This window comes from Anolis sagrei, chromosome 1, assembly GCF_037176765.1.
Source record: "Anolis sagrei isolate rAnoSag1 chromosome 1, rAnoSag1.mat, whole genome shotgun sequence".
NCBI classification, from domain to species: Eukaryota; Metazoa; Chordata; class Lepidosauria; order Squamata; family Dactyloidae; genus Anolis; species Anolis sagrei.
In genome coordinates, this window is record NC_090021.1 from 200,495,880 (window position 1) to 200,514,536 (window position 18,657).

The window sequence follows — 18,657 nt, forward strand, 5'->3', positions numbered from 1 at the left end:
TTCTCCCCAGTGAAATAAAATACAAGCAACTGTCAATTGATCTTCTTTTTCTATTTTCATATTTTACTGATTTAATCTGGTTTTTCATAATTTGAAGCTACTTTACTATTTTACTGTCATTTTTCTGTGCGTATATTTAATTGATTTTTTCCATTATCATAAGCTGCCCCAGAAATCTTCATATTGAAGGACGGTGTACTAAATTTCTTAAAATAAGTAAAAATCAACTGTTAATTCATGAGTATCTTTATGTGACCTGAGGCCCATTCTGCACTGTCATATAAAATCCAGATTATCTGATTTGAACTGGATTATCTAGCAGTGTAGACTCATATAATCCAGTTTAGATCAGATAATGTGGATTATCTTCTTTGATAATCTGGATTATATGGCAGTGTAGAAGGGGCCTGAGGCTATTATTTGGAGGGAAACCACCATCCTTTTGAACTCCTTCTTAGTATAGATATTCCAATAATATAAACCATTCGCCCAATAAGCATGCTGAGGAGTTGTTTTATTTCCGTCTGTCTTTCTTTGAAGATAATTAGGTATTTCTGTTTGTATGTTGTTGTGTACCTTCAAGTTGTTTCTGATTTATGGCGACCCTAAGAAGAGCCTATCATGGCATTTTCTGAGGCTGAGAAAAGTAGTGCTTGGTTAGGGTCACTCAGTGGGTCGCCACGATCAAGAAGGGATTCAAATCCTGTCCTCTGGAGTTGCAGCCCAACGCTCAAATTATTATATCACACTGGCACTTTATCATTTATGCATTTGCATTATCTTCAGGTTGTTGCTGATTGAGAACTTTGGGTTGAAGAGTGTTGAATAATAATTTCCTAGAATTAGTGAAGAGCACCATGAGCCATATAAAAAGACATTTTGCTAACTAAGACATAGTGCCCCAGAGTCACCACTCCCATTCCACTCACAGAAGCAGGCTAGACTAGCTCTTAACTCTCAGTTTAGGCCAGGACAAAATCCTCCCAGGATTTCACCTAATTCCTCCCAACATTTTCCCACACTTATCCCCATTACCACTCCACCCTGCATCAGATTTTTAAATTGTTCCACTCTCCCTAATGGCAGGGTTGGCTCTGGGAATGTAGCTGGGATTTTGGGGGGACTGGGTGTTTTCAAATGTATTTTAATTGTATTCATTGTATTTCAACTGTATTATTAACCTAACACACACAATATTGTTTAATTGTTGTTTTGGTTTTTGTATTTGCTTTGTTTTAAATTGATAAAAGTGTGTGACAGTTAGCCACCTTGAATTTCCCCAGGGAGGAATAAATAAATTTAGTAAACAAATCATAAATAATACATTAGGGGTAATCCATATACTGAGCTGTTGAAGCATAACAGTTAATAATAATAATAATAATAATAATAATAATAATAAGCTTTATTTATACCCCGCCCCATCACCCTGAAGGGACTCTGGGTGGCTTACAACACACAACAAATACAATAAACGAAATACAAAAATAAACACATATCAATTAATAAAAAATTAAATAACAGAATAATATAAATAGACAAACAATTTTAAAAACTAAGAAAACCCATAAAAACAAGATATGATGCCATTTCACCATCCATTTCTATGGTTTGAGTATCCAGATTAAAATTATAATTATGAAGACCTTTAAAATCCTGTCCAATTGGTTGGTTTTTCATTTAGCGATTATCAAAAGCATTTATTATTGCATTTATTTTTTTGAAAAATAATATTAAGAATTTCCTTTCAAAAGAAACTTTTCATACACCTTTTTCTACTTTTTAAAATATGTGCACAAAAAACTATGCACAAATTTGAAAAAATTAATATTTGATTTCTTTATTTTGCCTAGTTTTTCAATATTTGCACACTATCATGAGAGATACTTCAGAGATTGTTGGCACATTTCCTCTCACAGCTGGTACAAAGGTAGGATTCTTCTTTTCTTAATATTACCTATGCTAAAATAAAGTTTTCTTTACAACCCTTCAAGTCTTTTAGGGCCCTTCCACACAGCCATATAACCCAGAATATGAAGGCAGATAGATCACACAGTATCTGCTTTGAACTGGGTTATCCGAGTCCACACTTCCATATAACCCGGTTCAAAGCAGATAATGTGGGATTTTATACAGCCATGTGGAAGAGTCCCAAGTCTGTAAGAAATGTGTTTGGTTTGATTTTTTTCAATTTCATACTCTCTTTCTTGCCTTATTTCTAAATTTTTGAAGACCAAAAACTGTTTAGATGCCATACAACAAAAACTCACCTGCCAATGCTTGTTGGTAATGCCTAAGATGATCTAGCATTCAGAGATTATGCAGGCTTCAGATATAAATATAGTTCATGCAGCAGGCGCCACTAAACAACTGCCAAATCTTGTTTACAGTGTCCAGACCCACTCTATAAATATAATTTTTAGCATGTGCAGGCTTGCCTGAAAGATCATTTGGACTTTTAACAAGATATATATATACAGGAAGGTTGCAGCCTGAGCAAAATATGTTTCTATGCAATTAAGGTTATTGGTCAATCCATAATGTGATTCTGTGTTTTTATATGTTTCAGAGATTCAGAAAGGGAAATATGTTATGGAAATAGCCTAATTCTGTTCAAAATGTTTAGTTTGAAATAATCCATCTGACTGCATCAGATAGAATTCTAGGGTTTGATGACTACGACAATGATTTATCTTTAGGCACCTGCCAAAGAAGTACTAGGGCTCAGCTAGTTTTTGTCACCTCCCTTTTTAAGCCAGAAAAACTTTATAGATATGACAAGCATCTTCTGGGTACAAAATAGTCATAGGGTACAAACACATAATAAAATTGCTTCCATGTGCCCTATTTTAGATATATATATTCCCAAAAGGTCTTTGGAAATTGAGAATTTAATAAATAATCCAGGAGGCTTTTTTTTTCCGTGTCAGGCATGAATTGAGAAATTGCAAGTTGCTTCTGGTGTGAGATAATTTTATGTCTGCAAGGACATTGCCCAGGGAATGCATGGTTGTTTTACCATCCTCTGGGAGGATTTTTTCACGTCCCTGCATGAGAAGCTGGAGCTGACAAACGGGAGCTCACCCTACTCCCCAGATTCAAACTGCCGACCTTTCGGTCGGCAGTCCTGCCAGCACAAGGGTTTAACCCAGGAGGCTACATGTTGCTCTTCGCCTGCTACTCCCATATGGTAGATCCATTTGTTTTAAGCTGTCCCATTGAAATTAATTTCCCCAAGCTCCAAAATCAGCTTTGGCTCCTCCCTTCCCCATATCCCCCAAAATCCCCGTTTCAAGCTCTTCTGTTTACTACTTCTCGCAGAATCCCCATGAACCGTTACTTTCTTCCCATGGAGGTTTCTTCTGGCATAGCATAGGTCTTCTGTGATCCATTATCCTCGGATTATCCTTTGCTCAGTACTTCCCAAACTGGATCTCAGACAATGTGTTATTTAAGTTAATATAATGTTCTAAACATCATAACTGAATATATAAGAGCAAGTTAAGACCCCTTCCACGCAGCTGAATAAAAATCTCACATTATCTGCTTTGAACTGGAATATATGGCAGTGTGGACTCAGATAACCCAGTTCAAAGCAGATATTGTGGGATTTTCTGCCTTGATATTCTGGATTGTATGGCTGTGTGGAAGGGCCCTTGGAAAGAGATATTTTCCAGCCTCAACTTATAAGCTTGTTTAACTGGAGATGTTGTGGGTTGAACCTGGCTCTTTATATAAAGCTTGTGTTCTATTTCTTAGCTTGAGTCCTTCACTTAGTAAGTGTCTGCTAGATCTAGAATGTGTTTTTTTTTTCTCCTTCAGTATAAGTAACAGGAATATTGTTCCATTTTTTCTATTTGTGAATCCTGCAGACAACATTATAAGCTGCAATACAAAACTTCCCTTCATCTGTGAAAAATACAATACGTCACTTCTGGAGACACACGATCCTAGTTATAAGCCACCTCAGAGAAAGTGTCCTGAAAAGTGGCATAGTTTTCTCAACAAGGTAAAAAAGAGGAATTTTGTCTTTTTTCTCTCTCTTTCAAACCATAATGTCTGTGTATGAGTTTCTAACCAATTTGATTGGAATTTGATCAAGTTCAGCTGCAGCAATTAAGACTTTTGTAAATTACTTTTATTTCCTTGTTTTTGTGGTGCTGTGTAAATGATGCTTTGTATTAAGGTATTATTTACACACTAGCACAACAGGTATCAGTGTGCCCTTCTAGGTGTGCAAACCATGCTTGAACTAGCTAGATTTACATACCTAAAATATATACTAAGAGCTTTAAGCATGGTTTAATTTTTCCCCCTTCTCTCAGTGTTTTCAGATAGTGCCTTCTCGAGATTTAAAATTTAAAGAGGCAAATGAATATTGCAATGCATTTGGAGGCCTGCTTCCTTCCATCAGAAATCAAGCTGAACAAGGTAAAATAATTATGTCTGTTTCTTACAAAACATGGCTCAGTTATAGAAGAATTGATATGCTTTGATACCTGAGATACAGTGCATTTCTATCCATAAGACAGTTATGTCTAAAAAGTGTGCCACCAACACGAAGTGTTTGGCGAGCTCTGGTTTAGTGAGAAATGTCTCTCAGTGGCCTCTGTGCAGTTGTGTATGGCAAAGAAGACATGCATAAGCATGACAGTTTATGTTGAAAAGAAGTTAAATTAATCTGGAACCAAGAAAGGAAAAATCGAGAGTGACCTTGTCTGATCTCACTTAGTCATGTAAATTATTAAACATGAGTCCTGAAAGGAAGGGAAATATTGAAAATTAGCAAATATGGATCCTGAAATTCAGATGATCCTCAGTGAGCACCAGCACCAGTTCTGGTGCCCACTAAAAATTCAGGTGAAGTATTGCAAACTGAGCAGCATTTTTACCATGGAAATAATTGAGGGGAAAGGGGTCGTGGTAGCACAGCAGTTAAAGCTACTAGCTGCAGGAAAGGCTGCTGACCCGAGGGTCAACAATTTGAAGATGCGAGTTGGGGTGAGCTCTCAACTGTCAGTCCTAGCTTTTGCCCACCTAGCAGTTCAAAAGCATGCAATGCTTGGCAGGAAGATAAAAAGGGCACCACATGCAGACATGCCAGCAAAAATATCAGAGATGTCTGCAGACAGCAGGCTCCTTCGGCGTGGCCAGAAGTTGAGCATTGCTTCCAGACAGCAGAGATGGAAATCTGTGCATTGTATGTCATTGTTCGTGTAAAATTGCATTGAATGTTTGCCTAATATGTACTGGAGCCCCCGGTGGCACAGTGGGTTAAACCCCTGTGCCGACAGGACTGAAGACCGACAGGTCGCAGGTTCAAATTCGGGGAGAGGCGGATGAGCTCCTTCTATCAGCTCCAGCTCCTCATGCGGGGGCATGAGAGAAGCCTCCCACAAAGATGATAAAAACATGAAATCATCTGGGCATCCCCTGGGCAACGTCCTTGCAGATGGCCAATTCTCTCACACCAGAAGCGACTTGCAGTTTCTCACATCGCTCCTGACACGACCAAAAAAAAAAAAAGTAATGTAAACCGCTCTGAGACCCTCCAGGGAGATTAAATGGAATATAAATAAAGTGAATTATTTATTAGATGTTGAAGGAGAAAACAATTCAGGCAGATTCAGAATTGCTTCCATTTGTAGCTGAAGGACATGTGTGCTAATATTGTATTGAAAATGCTTAGTAAATCGTCTGCATGAGGATTTATGATTCATCAGTAAAACAAAATTGTAGTTGACTAATAATGAATTTATAGTAAATTAGCACACTTGTAATCTCATTTATTCTTGTTATTTTTAGTCAGGTCAACTTTTACTTACGGTAACCCTACAAATGAGAGATTCATTCAGGTCTTGCAAACTCAAGAGCTATGGCATTGTTGACTGAGTCAATCCACCTGACATCATGATCTATCTTTTTTCCTATTCTGTTCCATTTAACTGAACATTATTGTCTTTTCCACTGAATCATGCCATCTCATTATCTGCCCAAAGTATGACAGGCTTGGTTAAGTCATTTTAGTGAGAGTTCAGGCTTGATTTGCTCTTGGACCCCTTTGTTTTTCTTTTCTTTTCTTTTTTGTATTTGCGTTCCAAATGAGGTGATTTTCTTTCCTTCCCTGTCCAGCTAACTCGCTAATCTAACCATTGTTGTTCTCCCTATACAAGGGAGACTGTCTGATCCTAATATGAAAGTATTTGTCTTCTGCCTTACAGATTTTATAACCTCCTTGCTTCCTGGCTTACCCCAAAATATTTGGATTGGTCTGCGCCTTCAGCTTCAGTCACGTGAAAATAAATGGGTAGATGGAAGCCCTCTAGAATATAGCAATTTCCACCCATTGCTTCAAGGCAGGCTAAGGAGGGTTAATCTAGATGTAAGTTGCTGAGATTCTTCTTTTTCTCTCTCCTTGTAAGCTTTTCCCTATGATTTGGTTATATATTTTAAAAAGTAAAATCCATTCAGACTTTTTACATTTTTAATCGGTGGTTTTGTGCCTCTATAGAAGCAGAGTCAATCAGTGCCAATCAGATCATTTTTCAACTAGTAGTTTATTTCTTCTAAAATTATGAGAATAAATATGATTTTTTTTAAAAAAAAACACAAAGCGAAACCTAAAAACATCTATTTAGAAATCTCGATGTAATGGTAAAACAAAACAATAATTTATTTAGTTCCATTTCACACAACAGTGGCTAGAATTGAATGTAACCATTGTTTGGATACTTAGCCCTATGTACATGAGCTTCAGACTTTCGCCCTTCTCTGCTTTGCCAGTGTCATAAGAAAATGAGACACTATTGTTTCTACCTCTCACTCCAGAGATTTGTTCAGGGGAAGGTGTGAAATTGTCAATTGATAGGAGAACATAGTTGCATTAGTCAAATCATTAAATGTGTTATTTGTTTAGGGGATTCTTTAACTAGCAATATAACTATATCCGTGACAACAGTCCATCGTGACACATACTAAGATAGTTCATAGTCCACTGTGACACATCCTAGGATTATTGATCAACTTGTATCATCCCACCTTCTTTTTCCTGTTTAGTTTTTTGATGCGGAAGTGAACGCCCAATGTGGTGTTTTGCTTAACAATCTCAATTCTCATGTGGGAACCTGGAACTTCACTTCCTGTGCTGACATCAATTCTGTATCCATCTGCCAACGAGAGGCAGGTAAGACTGAGCAACCCTAGTGAACATCCACATATTCACAAACCTAATAAATCTGTGCTGATCTTGGCAAATGGCCTGATCCTCTGACTACCTGCAGCCTCAATTCTAAGGGTGTGTCTATACTGTTGAAATGATGTAGTTGAACACCACTTTAATTACCATGATGCAATGCTATGGAATTATGGGAGTTGTATGTTTTTCAAAGTCTTTAGCCTTTTCTGGTGTCTCGCCAATTTAGAACTTCCAGGATCTCATAGAATTGAACCAGCAGCTGAAGTGCTCTCAAACTGCATTAATTCTACAGTGTAGATGCACCCTAAGACACAGCTCATGTACTTTTTATATCATCAAATCTTGTTGGGTAGCAACTCCCATCAGTCCCAATGTTATGAGGATTGTAGTAAACATCTGGAAAGCCGTGCTTTCCATTCCTGTTTTACATAGCACTTTTAAGTCTGCAAGCATCTGCATTTGAGCTACCTGAAATGTATCAACCAACCTGGTAGGGCAGTCATGTGTGTTTGCAAATTACGTCTCTAAATCCTCGTATGAAAAGCATCCTTACAGTGATATAATAATACGTTCATAGTGCCTATGATCACTATTTCAGTACTTCTTCTGTTCTTTATTTTAGTCAGCTGCCCCAGTTCAATCATAAACATCTTCTGTGTGTACCAGATATGGTACTACATGCACTGATAGCAAAGCAAAATACTTTTAACATGTGTGGGCCAGAAATAATTGAATGGCTGTTCTCACAAATAGCTGTAAGCCAGATAAGGAAATGGCAGTTCATTATATGTATTGATTGTAATTTTTTTAATGCTTTATATGGTTTTGTATGAGAGCAGTTCTAGTACAATCCTATATTTTAGGCTGTGGTCATAAATGAATCTAAATTAATCTCCTATCTTCAATGCCAGTTTAGTCAGTGAGATTTACTTTTGAGTAGACATGTACCAGGCCCCATGGTGGCACAGTGGGTTAAACTGCTGAGCTGCTGAACTCACTGACCGAAAGGTTAGCGGTTCAAATCTGGGGAGCAGAGTGAGCTCCCGCTGTTAGGCCCAGGTTCTGCCAACCTAGCAGTTCGAAAACATGCAAGTGTGAGTAGATCAATAGGTACCACTTCTGTGGGAAGGTAATGGTGCTCCATGCAGTCATGCCAGCCATATGACCTAGGAGGTGTCTATGGACAATGCCGGCTCTTAGAAATGGAGATGAGCACCAACCCCCAGAGTCAGATGTGACTAGGCTTAATGTCAGGGGAAAATACCTTTTTAGACATGTGCACAGTTGTCCTGTAACCAATTAATTGTTGAGTCTACAAAAAATTCATGCTAAGTATTCAGAAATATACTTGCTGCTAATACACAAACACATGTGTTGCAGGGGGCACAACATTTCAGATTAGGTATGACTTTTTTCTCACAGTGCTTCCCAATGATATTTGCTATCTCATTCCTTTACATTTATTTGTATTAAAATGTGTTTATTTGCAGAAGATCTTTGCTGATTAATCAGTGGCATGCTTCCAATTGCTCAATATATTCTTAAGTAATAAATTGGCTAGACATTGCAGTCCTTTTTCTTGCCATATCCCTGAAAATGTGCATTGCTACTAAATATTTTTAAAGCTTGAACTTCATCCAAGAGTTAAAGGAACCATTGTTGCTGTTAAAAAAAATAAGTTATTTGACGAATGATAGCATTTGTCCTGTTCAACTGTTTTGGTTTCTTCATTAGAGGCTGCAGAAAACCAGACGCAGCAAATGCTTAATGTCACCTGGAACTATCGAAATGTCACATACACCGCACTTCTGAAGAACTTGACGTGGTTTGATGCACAGCAGGAGTGCCTCCAGAAGAATATGCAGCTGGTTAGCATTACAGAACAATTCCAGCAGGCTTTTCTTGCTAGTCAAGCTGCCCGCTATAATTACCCACTGTGGATTGGACTCTCCAGTAAAGATGTAAGATTCTTTCCCTTTCCAAACATGCCATGTGTGTATCTGATATGGTACTACATATGAGGATATGAGAAGTTTTAAATTGTTTCGGTTGCCCGATGGTATCATTGTTGCTCCTTTTGCATAGTAGGCAAAAACCTAGTAGTTGGGAAATTAAGTGCATTGAGTTTTTTCTTAATCTCATGAGAGAACAGAGTGTGCCCATTTTTCTCAGGAAGCACTAAGATCAATGTGAGAAAAATAACTGAATATAATTAGCTAGAGATTTACAGATAAGTGGTTTGTTTCCAAAAAAAACCCTGAATAATTAGTTATAGGTGGCAGAACATTGTTGGCGAGGAACAGAATATTACGTACAGATCAAAACTCTCAAAATGTGTCAAATCACTTACATTCAAAGCTTGTAAAATTGCATTTTACAACAAAGGAATTCACATATTTTTATTCCTATAAGATTTGTTCAAATATATTTGGCACCTTTTGGAAACAATCCCACATATATCATCACATATCCAATCCCACAAACACCCAGGTTCTGTAATTTAGAGTCAGAAAGCTTTAATTTATATATCGGACTACTCTTCCCACAACTAGCCTGTGTTGGCTATGAATGGCAGGAGTTGTATTCCAAATCATCTGTCCAGTTGTGGAAATATGAGCCAGAGATGAGCTGAAATGTGTAAATATAATGTTACAGGCCTTTTAAATAGCAGCACGGATAATAGAGATCAGGATCGTGCTTTCTAACAGGGGTGGGCAATTTCCAGACATGTTAGGAGCTGCAGTCACTAACACCAATATTGTCCTTTGCCCCCAGCACCGTGAAGTCAGTTGGAAACTAGGCAAGTGGGGTTTATATATCTGTGGAATGTCCAGGGTGGGAGAAAGAACTCCTGTCTGGTTGAGGCAAGTGTGAATGTTGCAATTAGCCTCCTTAAGTAGCATTGAATGACCTTGCAGCTTCAAAGCCTGGATAATTCCTGCCTGGGGGATCCTTTGTTGGGAGGTGTCAACTGGCCCTTTGAAGCTACAAGGCCATTAAATTCTAATCAAGGTGGCCAATTGTCAAGCAGACAGGAGTTCTTTCTCCCACACTGGACATTCCACAGATATATAAACCTCACTTGCCTAGTTTCCAACAGACCTCATTACCTCTGAGGGTGCCTGCCATAGATGTGGGTGAAATGTCAGGAGAGAATGCTTCTGGAACATGGCCATACAGCCTGGAAAACTCACAGCAACTCAGTGATTCTAGCCATGAAAGTCTTCAACAAAACATTGTTTCTAAGAGCTTTGCCATCACCTCCTCTCTTATCCAAGCAAGTATGACTTGGCCAATGTCACTTGGTGGGTTTCCATGGCCAAATAGGGATTAGACCCTCATCTCACAAACTTATAGTCCAGTGCTCAAACCAGTATTCCACATTGATTCTCACAGATATAATAGTTTATGTGTAAAATATCTTTATTTCTAGCTTTGGGTTTTTATTTTTACCTTGAGTGCTAACTTTATATCTTTTTTGTTGTTGTTTGACTAGGACGGAATACATTACCATTGGTTGGACAGAAAACATATTAGTTTCAGTCGCTGGTCTAATGACGATGCAGATTTGCTTGATAACTGTGTATATTTGGATACTGATGGATTCTGGAAAACGTCTGAATGTTACTCAGAAATGCCAGGCGCAGTTTGCTACTTGCCAGGAAGTAGGAATCTTCTGTATTCTAGCATTACTTACATGAATTTAAATGGCTGCTTTGGGAATGTTTTTGTTGAAATATTTTAGATACATAAAATATTTTGAGATACAAGCAGTCCCTGCATTACAAACATCCAACTTACGAATGACTCATAGTTAAGAACAGGGGTGAGACAACAGGAAGTGAGAATTTATTTTCATGTGTATAATTGTGCTTTCACTGAAACTAAAATAATATTAGTGAAGGTTAGTGTTTTTTAATTATTTTATTTTACTTCTATTTGAATGTGTATAATTGTGTTTTTATTTAAACTAAAAATAGTATTGGTGAAGGTTTGTTGGGTTTAATTATGGTATTTTTTAAATTTTAGTTGTGTTTTAATATGAATCATTGTGTTTTTACTGAAACTGTAAAAATATGTTGGAAAACACCAAACATCCCAACCCTTGGAGAAAGGTTCAACATTTAAAAATCCCAATATATTGGAAATATCTGTGTGCTGTGAAGACAAATAGCCTTGTATTCATGTTAAACCTGGAGTTTTTGGCTCGTGTAGTCAAGCCCTAGACTGGTTTAAAAAATTATCTCCCGTCTTTTGTCTATTTCAGCCCTAGTGATCTCCTAAATTTCCATTTACCATGCAAAAATCACATAGTCCCTAAAATGTTCTATTCTGAAGTTAATGAGGAAAAATCCATAATTCTCAGTGAATCAGTTTACTGTATTTTGAAAACACTTATGTCGTCCCTTAAAGAAATTTAACTTTTCTTCCCCAGATGAAACTGAAAAAACAGAATTATACCATGAATCTGTTCATTGTCCCCATAAGATAAAGAACACACCGTGGGTAGCATTTCGAAACAATTGCTATACATTTCTGATCACAAAAAATAGAATGAGTGGATTGAGATCAGGTGAAGGCCACCACTTATGCAGGATGATGAGTAAGTAATTCCTATTTAACTTTTTTTGTCTGTGTTGTTATCATTTTGAATGTTCCTAGATCTGAAAGCACTTTGCTTATTTTCTCCAGTGTCTAATTCCCACCCAGCTATACACTGACAAGATAAATATTTTCAAATATTATTGGGTTAGTAGAAGGGCTGAAGTGAGAGGAACAATTTTTGCTGCATTGAGTCATTGGAAGAAAGGCATGAAATAAATGTAACTGATAACGTAATATACATGAGCACATGGATGTGTGCAACAGGGTAAACCATCCATACATGGAAACAGAAGACAATAATTTCCATTATCAGAACTGGATTTTTGTAGAACCGAAGCCATGGGAATTGGGCAGTTGGGACTGGGAAATCACCTAGGTTGCATGAACATTTTTCCATGCATTATTATTTGGCCAAAATAATCTGTGACCAATGTTTGAGAAGGAATAGTTATCTGCAAAGCTGTGGAGATTAAGTTTTGCATATCATGAGCAAAGTACTTCTACAATGTGTGTGGTTCCCACCGGTCTTGTTTGCACTCTCTTGGCTGCAAATTTGAGAAACATCGCAACAAAAACGATCTGTTGCTCTCTGGGTTTATAATCTGCTAACATTAACATTTCCTTGCTGGGTTAAATTCAAGTGAGCATATCTTTTAAAAAAGGCTTTTTCTGTCCTTCTGTTGCAAGTACTGCACAGAAGAAGCATCCAAATTATAAACTACCATTGAAACACAATATACAATAACTGGAGGCGCCTTTGTGTGATAAGACAGAACATTAAAAATGTAAGGAGTCCTTCTGCATCTGGCAGAGGGTCCATTTAATTCAGCAACCTGCTCCCAGCAATAGCAATTAGATGCCTGTAGGCAAGCCAAACAAACCCCAAAGAGCCCCTGCAAATAGTATTTAAAGGTATATTGCCTTTGATGTGAAGTATCCATTTAGCTATCATAAAAGCTGTTGATAAATACCCCATTAATTAGTTTATAACCCCTTGAAAGCCATGCAAGCTAATTCTCAACTATCTGTTATCATATCTATGTTTGTATCTACACTCACTCATATACCTACAGAGAGAGAGAGAGTTTGCAAATTTTATATTGGAATTGAGCATAGAAGTACTTTTCCATACATGTGGTTTGTTTCTATGTACTTCTAAAAACTGTGTCTGAAAATATAGACAAAAATTGCTGTGAGTTTTCCAGGCTGTATGGCCATGTTCCAGAAGCATTCTCTCCTGACGTTTTGACCACGTCTATGGCAGGCATCCTCAGAGGTTGTGAGGTCCGTCGGAAACTAGGCAAGTGGACAATTTCAACAGAAAGGAGGAAACCATGAAAAACTCTAAAATCAGGACAGTAAATAAAGAACAATTCTCAGAAGCATGGGGAAATCCAGACAGGAAACAGTCAGAGCCAGCTAATACCTCCCAACAAAGGATTTCCCCAGGCAGGAAGCAGCCAGTCTTTGAAGCTGCAAAGCTATTCAATAAAGCAACAATAGGAAAGATTACTAGACCAATTAGATTTGACGCAGATGACTAGGACAGTTTTAAATGGTGTATTTTAATATTTTGATACATGTTTTTAATGTTTATGTATGTGTATATGAATTTGTGTTTACCGTATATATGCTGTACTCTGCCCTGAGTCCCCTTCGGGGTGAGAAGGGCAGAATACAAATGTTTTAAATTAATAAATAATAAATAATGCTAATCAAGGTGGCCAATTGCAACAGTCACACTTGCTTCCAGAATCCAGCAGACAAGACTTCTTTCTCCCACCCTGGATATTCTACAGATATATAAACTTCACTAACCTAGTTTCCAACAGACCCTACCACCTATGAGGATGCCTGCCATAGATGTGGGCAAAATGTCAGGAGAAAATGCTTCTGGAACATGGCCATACAGCCTGGAAAACTCACAGCAACACAGTGATTCTGCCCATGAAAGCCTTCGACAACACATACAATAAGATGCTTTAATCAGTACTTGCCATTACAATACATGCTTACTATCTAATTCAAAGAGAGCACCTGATCTCTTCCGTTTAATAATGTCATTGCAGATTATTTTGTTGTAAAACCAAACATGTGGCTAAAACATAGTATCCTGTTCTTCACATACAGCTTCCTATAAACCCCTGCTCAACTAATTCACTGATTTGTTTCAACAGATATAAATGCCTCTCTCTTGAATATCAGGGATGAAGGAGAAAATAATTTTGTTGTTGAGCAGCTGCATGCTTTCAGTGGCCTTGCTCAGTGGCTCTGGTTGGGCCTGCTTTATGAGGCAGATGGTAAGTTGAAAGTCCTGTGAAGTTCTGCTTTGGCTAACATGCCGTCCTTAAACTTAAAGCTAAAGCTACAAGGTAATATTACCGTATGTTACAGGCAGCTTACATTTGTTACAGGAATCAATACCACACTCATATTAAATAGTTCCAATTGTCAAATGCAAGATATTAGATACGATTCTTCAGATTCAGTTGGTTTGAAAAAATGTAGCACTTTAATTTACACGTCTCAATGTTATGGGATCACAAGTTTCAGATTTAGTCTTCTCTGTCAAAAGTTTTGGTGCCTCACCAAACTACAGGATTCTACAGCATTGAGCCATGACAATTAAAATGGTGACAAACTGCAGTCATTCTACAGTGTAGATGCAGCCTATATCACGTGATGATGATGAATATGATGATGATTATGATTATGTAAAGGTTGGGGGGATGTGAATATCTTTAATCCTGTGGTCCGTGGACCACCAGTGATCCGCAAATATGGTCTGCAGCCTCACCATTACTACACCGTTGCCTCGATACCATGCAGCAATGAGAGCGACTGGTCTCACAAAACCCACTTATAATGCCAAATCAATGGGGTGTCGGGAGGTGAGAGGCTGACTACCCACAAAAGATTACTACTACCAGCTCTAGATTATTAAATATGGTTTTATGTGGGTGAGCAGATAGTAACTACTGAATGGCATATATTCTGTATCAGAAACTAGAGCTGATGTAGTCTATCCAATGCCATTTTCTGAATCAGCACCCCAAATAATCAAACTGCATCTAAAGTTGACCAAAAACTGATTCATAACTCTTTTGGTACTAATGTTGGAGGGTGGTCCCTGGTCAAGTGGTCCCTGGTCCAAAAAAGGTCAGGAAACACTGCTTGAATCTCATTTATTGTTACTTATCTGGGCTATTGTTGCAGTTAAGCCAACATTCACAGGATCAAAGCATAAGGATTTCCACTATTAAGAACTATCTGTTCTTAATAGTGGAAATCATCTGGCATCCTCTCAGTTTCCTCTTGAGTTTAGAAGCAATTCTCCAATAGTTGGGAGGAAGTTAGATTATCTCAGAAATAATATATTGCTGTGAGTTGTGCCTGTTGTCATGTAATATACTTCAAACTAAACTGGTCTTAAATGAGTACAGATAAGCCATTAGCTTTATCCAAGACCTGCTCCTGTTGGAGGTTGGACAAAAAGTAATTTTAAAACCCTAATACCCTTTAATTGTTGGTATGGATCAACATTGCTTCCCCACTGGGACTCTTTGGGGACATCGTTACAGAGACCAAACACAACCATCATGCTATAACTTTTTTTCATCTTCATTTTGCATTCCCAGTACTTTCAGTATGTAGACACATTTGGTTTTTGCTAATTGTTTGTTCAACAAAATCTACAGTACAGGAAGTCTGCACTGGGTGCAAGATAATAAAATAAAAACAAATATTTCTAACAAAGCCCTTCCCTGCTCTCCCAAATTGGACTAGTAGGCCAATTTATCTTTATTTCAAAGACATTTACTACCATATCATAACAAAAACAGCAGATGACATTGTTCAGAGCCAGCTAAGCTTGTTAGTGTCTCCCAAGATTCTGTTTGTTATAGATATTCAGGGCTTTTGTTTGTTTGCAGAGGCATTAGCTTTGGGGTCTTCCATAATTTTAAAAGCAGTTATCTTAAATTTTATGATGTCGATGACTGCTGCATGTCCACTTAAAAGTAAGCCCTGCTGTGTTCAGTGGCTTTTAAATGGAAGTAAATCATAATTATTTTTGAATAAACAAAACAGGATATCACTGTTATTGTGAAATGTGTGGTGTCACCCAGAGGTGATTGTTCAGACCCCAGAACTGATTGAATTGCAAAGATCCACAGTCATAGTCTGTTTTAAGATCATATCCCTGCTGTCAATCTCTGATCTGAATGTATCTGTGAATATTTGCTTGTATGTGTGCATTTTATGACTGTGTGTGTGTGTTCATGCTAATCTTGTTTCTTCTTACTCTAAATTTGAATTAGGAAAACCCTCAAGAAGATAAGGGTTTCTAAAATAATGATACTTTGAACAGACCATGCCACAATCCAATGGGAAGTCTGTGAATGTTTGTCTGTGTGCATATAGTTTATGACTTTGTGTTTGTTGGCATGTGCGGGTGTGTTTATCTGTTTTCTTCTGGTCTTAAATTTGAATTAGTGAAATTTCCAAAAAAATAGTGTCTCAAAAATAATAACACTTTGAACAAACCATGCCACAAACCATGGGAATTCATTGGTTCACCTTTCCACTTCTATTATCCTCAAGTAATGTCCATAGTGGACAGATCTCTTCAGCAATTTCACCATTTTAGATACAACCAGTGGATCTCAGTATCCTAACTTGATGTATATTCCTCCTCAGACAACACTCTAAGGTGGTATGATGACTCACGCTTGTCATACAATAACTGGAGACTTGGAAGGCCTTCCGTCAAGAGCAATAATTTTGTTGCTGGTGTCAGCTTGGATGGCTTCTGGGATATTTACAACAATACAGAAAACTGGGTACACCTGCAGTTCAGTTTACATAGTGTCCTTGTCTGTAAAATAGAAATGGGTAAGAACTATCTCTAATTTTGGATTGAATAGTATTTTACATACATCTAAATAGGTTCAAGAAAATATTCAAGAAAATATATAACATGTATTCATTGTTTTCCCCTTTACAAAGAACCCAAAGAGGACAAACCACCGCTGCCTACAGCACTGCCCTATAGAAACAATACGTATTGGGTTCTTCAAAAACAGCTCAGCTGGTATGATGCATGGAAAGAATGCAAAAGAAAAGGAAGTGAATTAGCCAGCATACACAGTGAATCAGAGCAAGTATTTATGGAAGCGATTGCGAAGAATGATGGATTTCCTCTATGGATTGGTTTGTCCAGTCATAATGTAAGTTTTGATCTGTGCTTTCATAGTCATTATGTATATATGCATCTCTATGTCGATGTCTTTATAGAAGTTATTTTGCTCCCACTCCCCACCCCTTTCCTTTTCTTAAATCATGTATTGACTTTGCTGTTTAGGTCTAAGTCAATCCAGCTAGAGTAGAACCACTGGAAAAAATATGTATTGTATGAAATCAATACTTATATAATATTTGCTTAGTCGACCTGTTGTAGTTGGGATCAACAATGTGAATGTATGGACTTCTTGTTAATTGCTGTAAAGTTGACTTTGATTTATGATGACCTTATAAATGAGAATCCTCCAGGACACGCTGGCCTCAACAGCCCTGTCTTGCAGACTCAGAGCTATGGGTTTCTTAATCTACCTGTAATGCAGACTTCCTTTTTACCCCCACGTTGTTACGCATTATAGGCCGTCTCCTAGTTACAGATAGCCAACTTACATACAACTCATAGTTAAGAATGGAGGTGAGATAACAGTATACTGGACAGCCTGTGTCTGTATGATTTAGATTTATTTATTATTTAAAATATTTATACCCGTGGGGAGACTCAGAACGGCTTCCAAACAGGCAACAATTCGATGCCAAAGATAATCTAAAATGCATAATAAATACATCCGTAAAATTAAAATATTTCTAAATATATATTAAGAACCCGCTCGCCAGATTAAAATCATCAGAATTAAAATCGTCATCCAAAGATGAGCTAGATAGGCAGTTTACTGAAGCTGCTTGCATCTTCCAAGTATAAAAATAGAGTTCACTAATACATGTTAATGTTTTCCTCCATAATCATCAGAAAGGCTACAATGGAGAGCCTTCTAGGTAGCTGCCCCCACCCTCTCCAGTTTCCTTTCCTCCTTGGTTTCCTTTTGCCAGCAGGGAAAGGTGTTGTTATTTAAGCAAACTATTAATGTATAAGCAGGGAGCGCTTTTTGTTGTGAATATTTTATTTATCATTTTAAAATTGTGCTTTTTGACTACGTGTCTACGGGAGCTGTCTTGGGTCCCATTTTTGGAGAAAAGTGGCATACAAATGACATAAGTAAATACTGACTAAAGAAATACAGTCTCACACTAGCTATTTCTTCCTTTTAAAGAAATAATCTTTAATTTTGTCACTAAGGTCTTTGTCCTTAAACCAATGCTTATTCATTTGGCTATGGTGTGTGTCAGGAAACTAGATGGTTTACTGTATTCAGTCAAAGCACTTACATGAAAATGAGCTTTAACATCTGTAGGAATGGAACAGTTCTAAGTCATGTGCCCTAACATTTGCAGAAAGCAAATCCCTGAACTGTATTGCTCTTTTCCCCCAGGGAAGTGATTCTGATTTTGAGTGGTCTGATGGAAGTGCATTTGATTACAAGCCCTGGGAGTATGAGCATTCCCTTCCTCCTGGAAACTGTTTTCTCTTAGACACTAAAGGAATGTGGAATCGTATGAAATGCACAAATCAAGTTGATGGTGCTATTTGCTACTCCTCACCTAACAGTGAGTTTGTATTTATGTGGTGTTTTTCCGTGTATTATGTGGCTTGCGGTATTATAAACCAAGAGTAATTATGATATCAGATTCCCTCCCCCCCCCCTCTATTCATGTTAAACATG

The 18,657-nt window shown here is 37.6% G+C and overlaps 1 protein-coding gene across 2 annotated transcripts in view; it reads left to right on the forward strand.

Annotated features, from left to right (window-relative positions):
- LY75 (lymphocyte antigen 75) overlaps positions 1-18,657 on the forward strand; it is an 81,920-nt gene that overhangs the window by 41,700 nt on the left and 21,563 nt on the right. For both annotated transcript variants that reach the window (XM_067472150.1, XM_060777697.2), the window contains exons 20-31: positions 1,854-1,930; positions 3,873-4,009; positions 4,326-4,431; positions 6,222-6,382; positions 7,057-7,183; positions 8,930-9,156; positions 10,692-10,860; positions 11,631-11,798; positions 13,978-14,100; positions 16,499-16,693; positions 16,808-17,028; positions 18,367-18,541. In XM_067472150.1, coding sequence (XP_067328251.1) covers positions 1,854-1,930; positions 3,873-4,009; positions 4,326-4,431; positions 6,222-6,382; positions 7,057-7,183; positions 8,930-9,156; positions 10,692-10,860; positions 11,631-11,798; positions 13,978-14,100; positions 16,499-16,693; positions 16,808-17,028; positions 18,367-18,541 — 1,886 coding nt within the window. The remainder of the gene's footprint in view (positions 1-1,853; positions 1,931-3,872; positions 4,010-4,325; positions 4,432-6,221; positions 6,383-7,056; positions 7,184-8,929; positions 9,157-10,691; positions 10,861-11,630; positions 11,799-13,977; positions 14,101-16,498; positions 16,694-16,807; positions 17,029-18,366; positions 18,542-18,657) is intronic.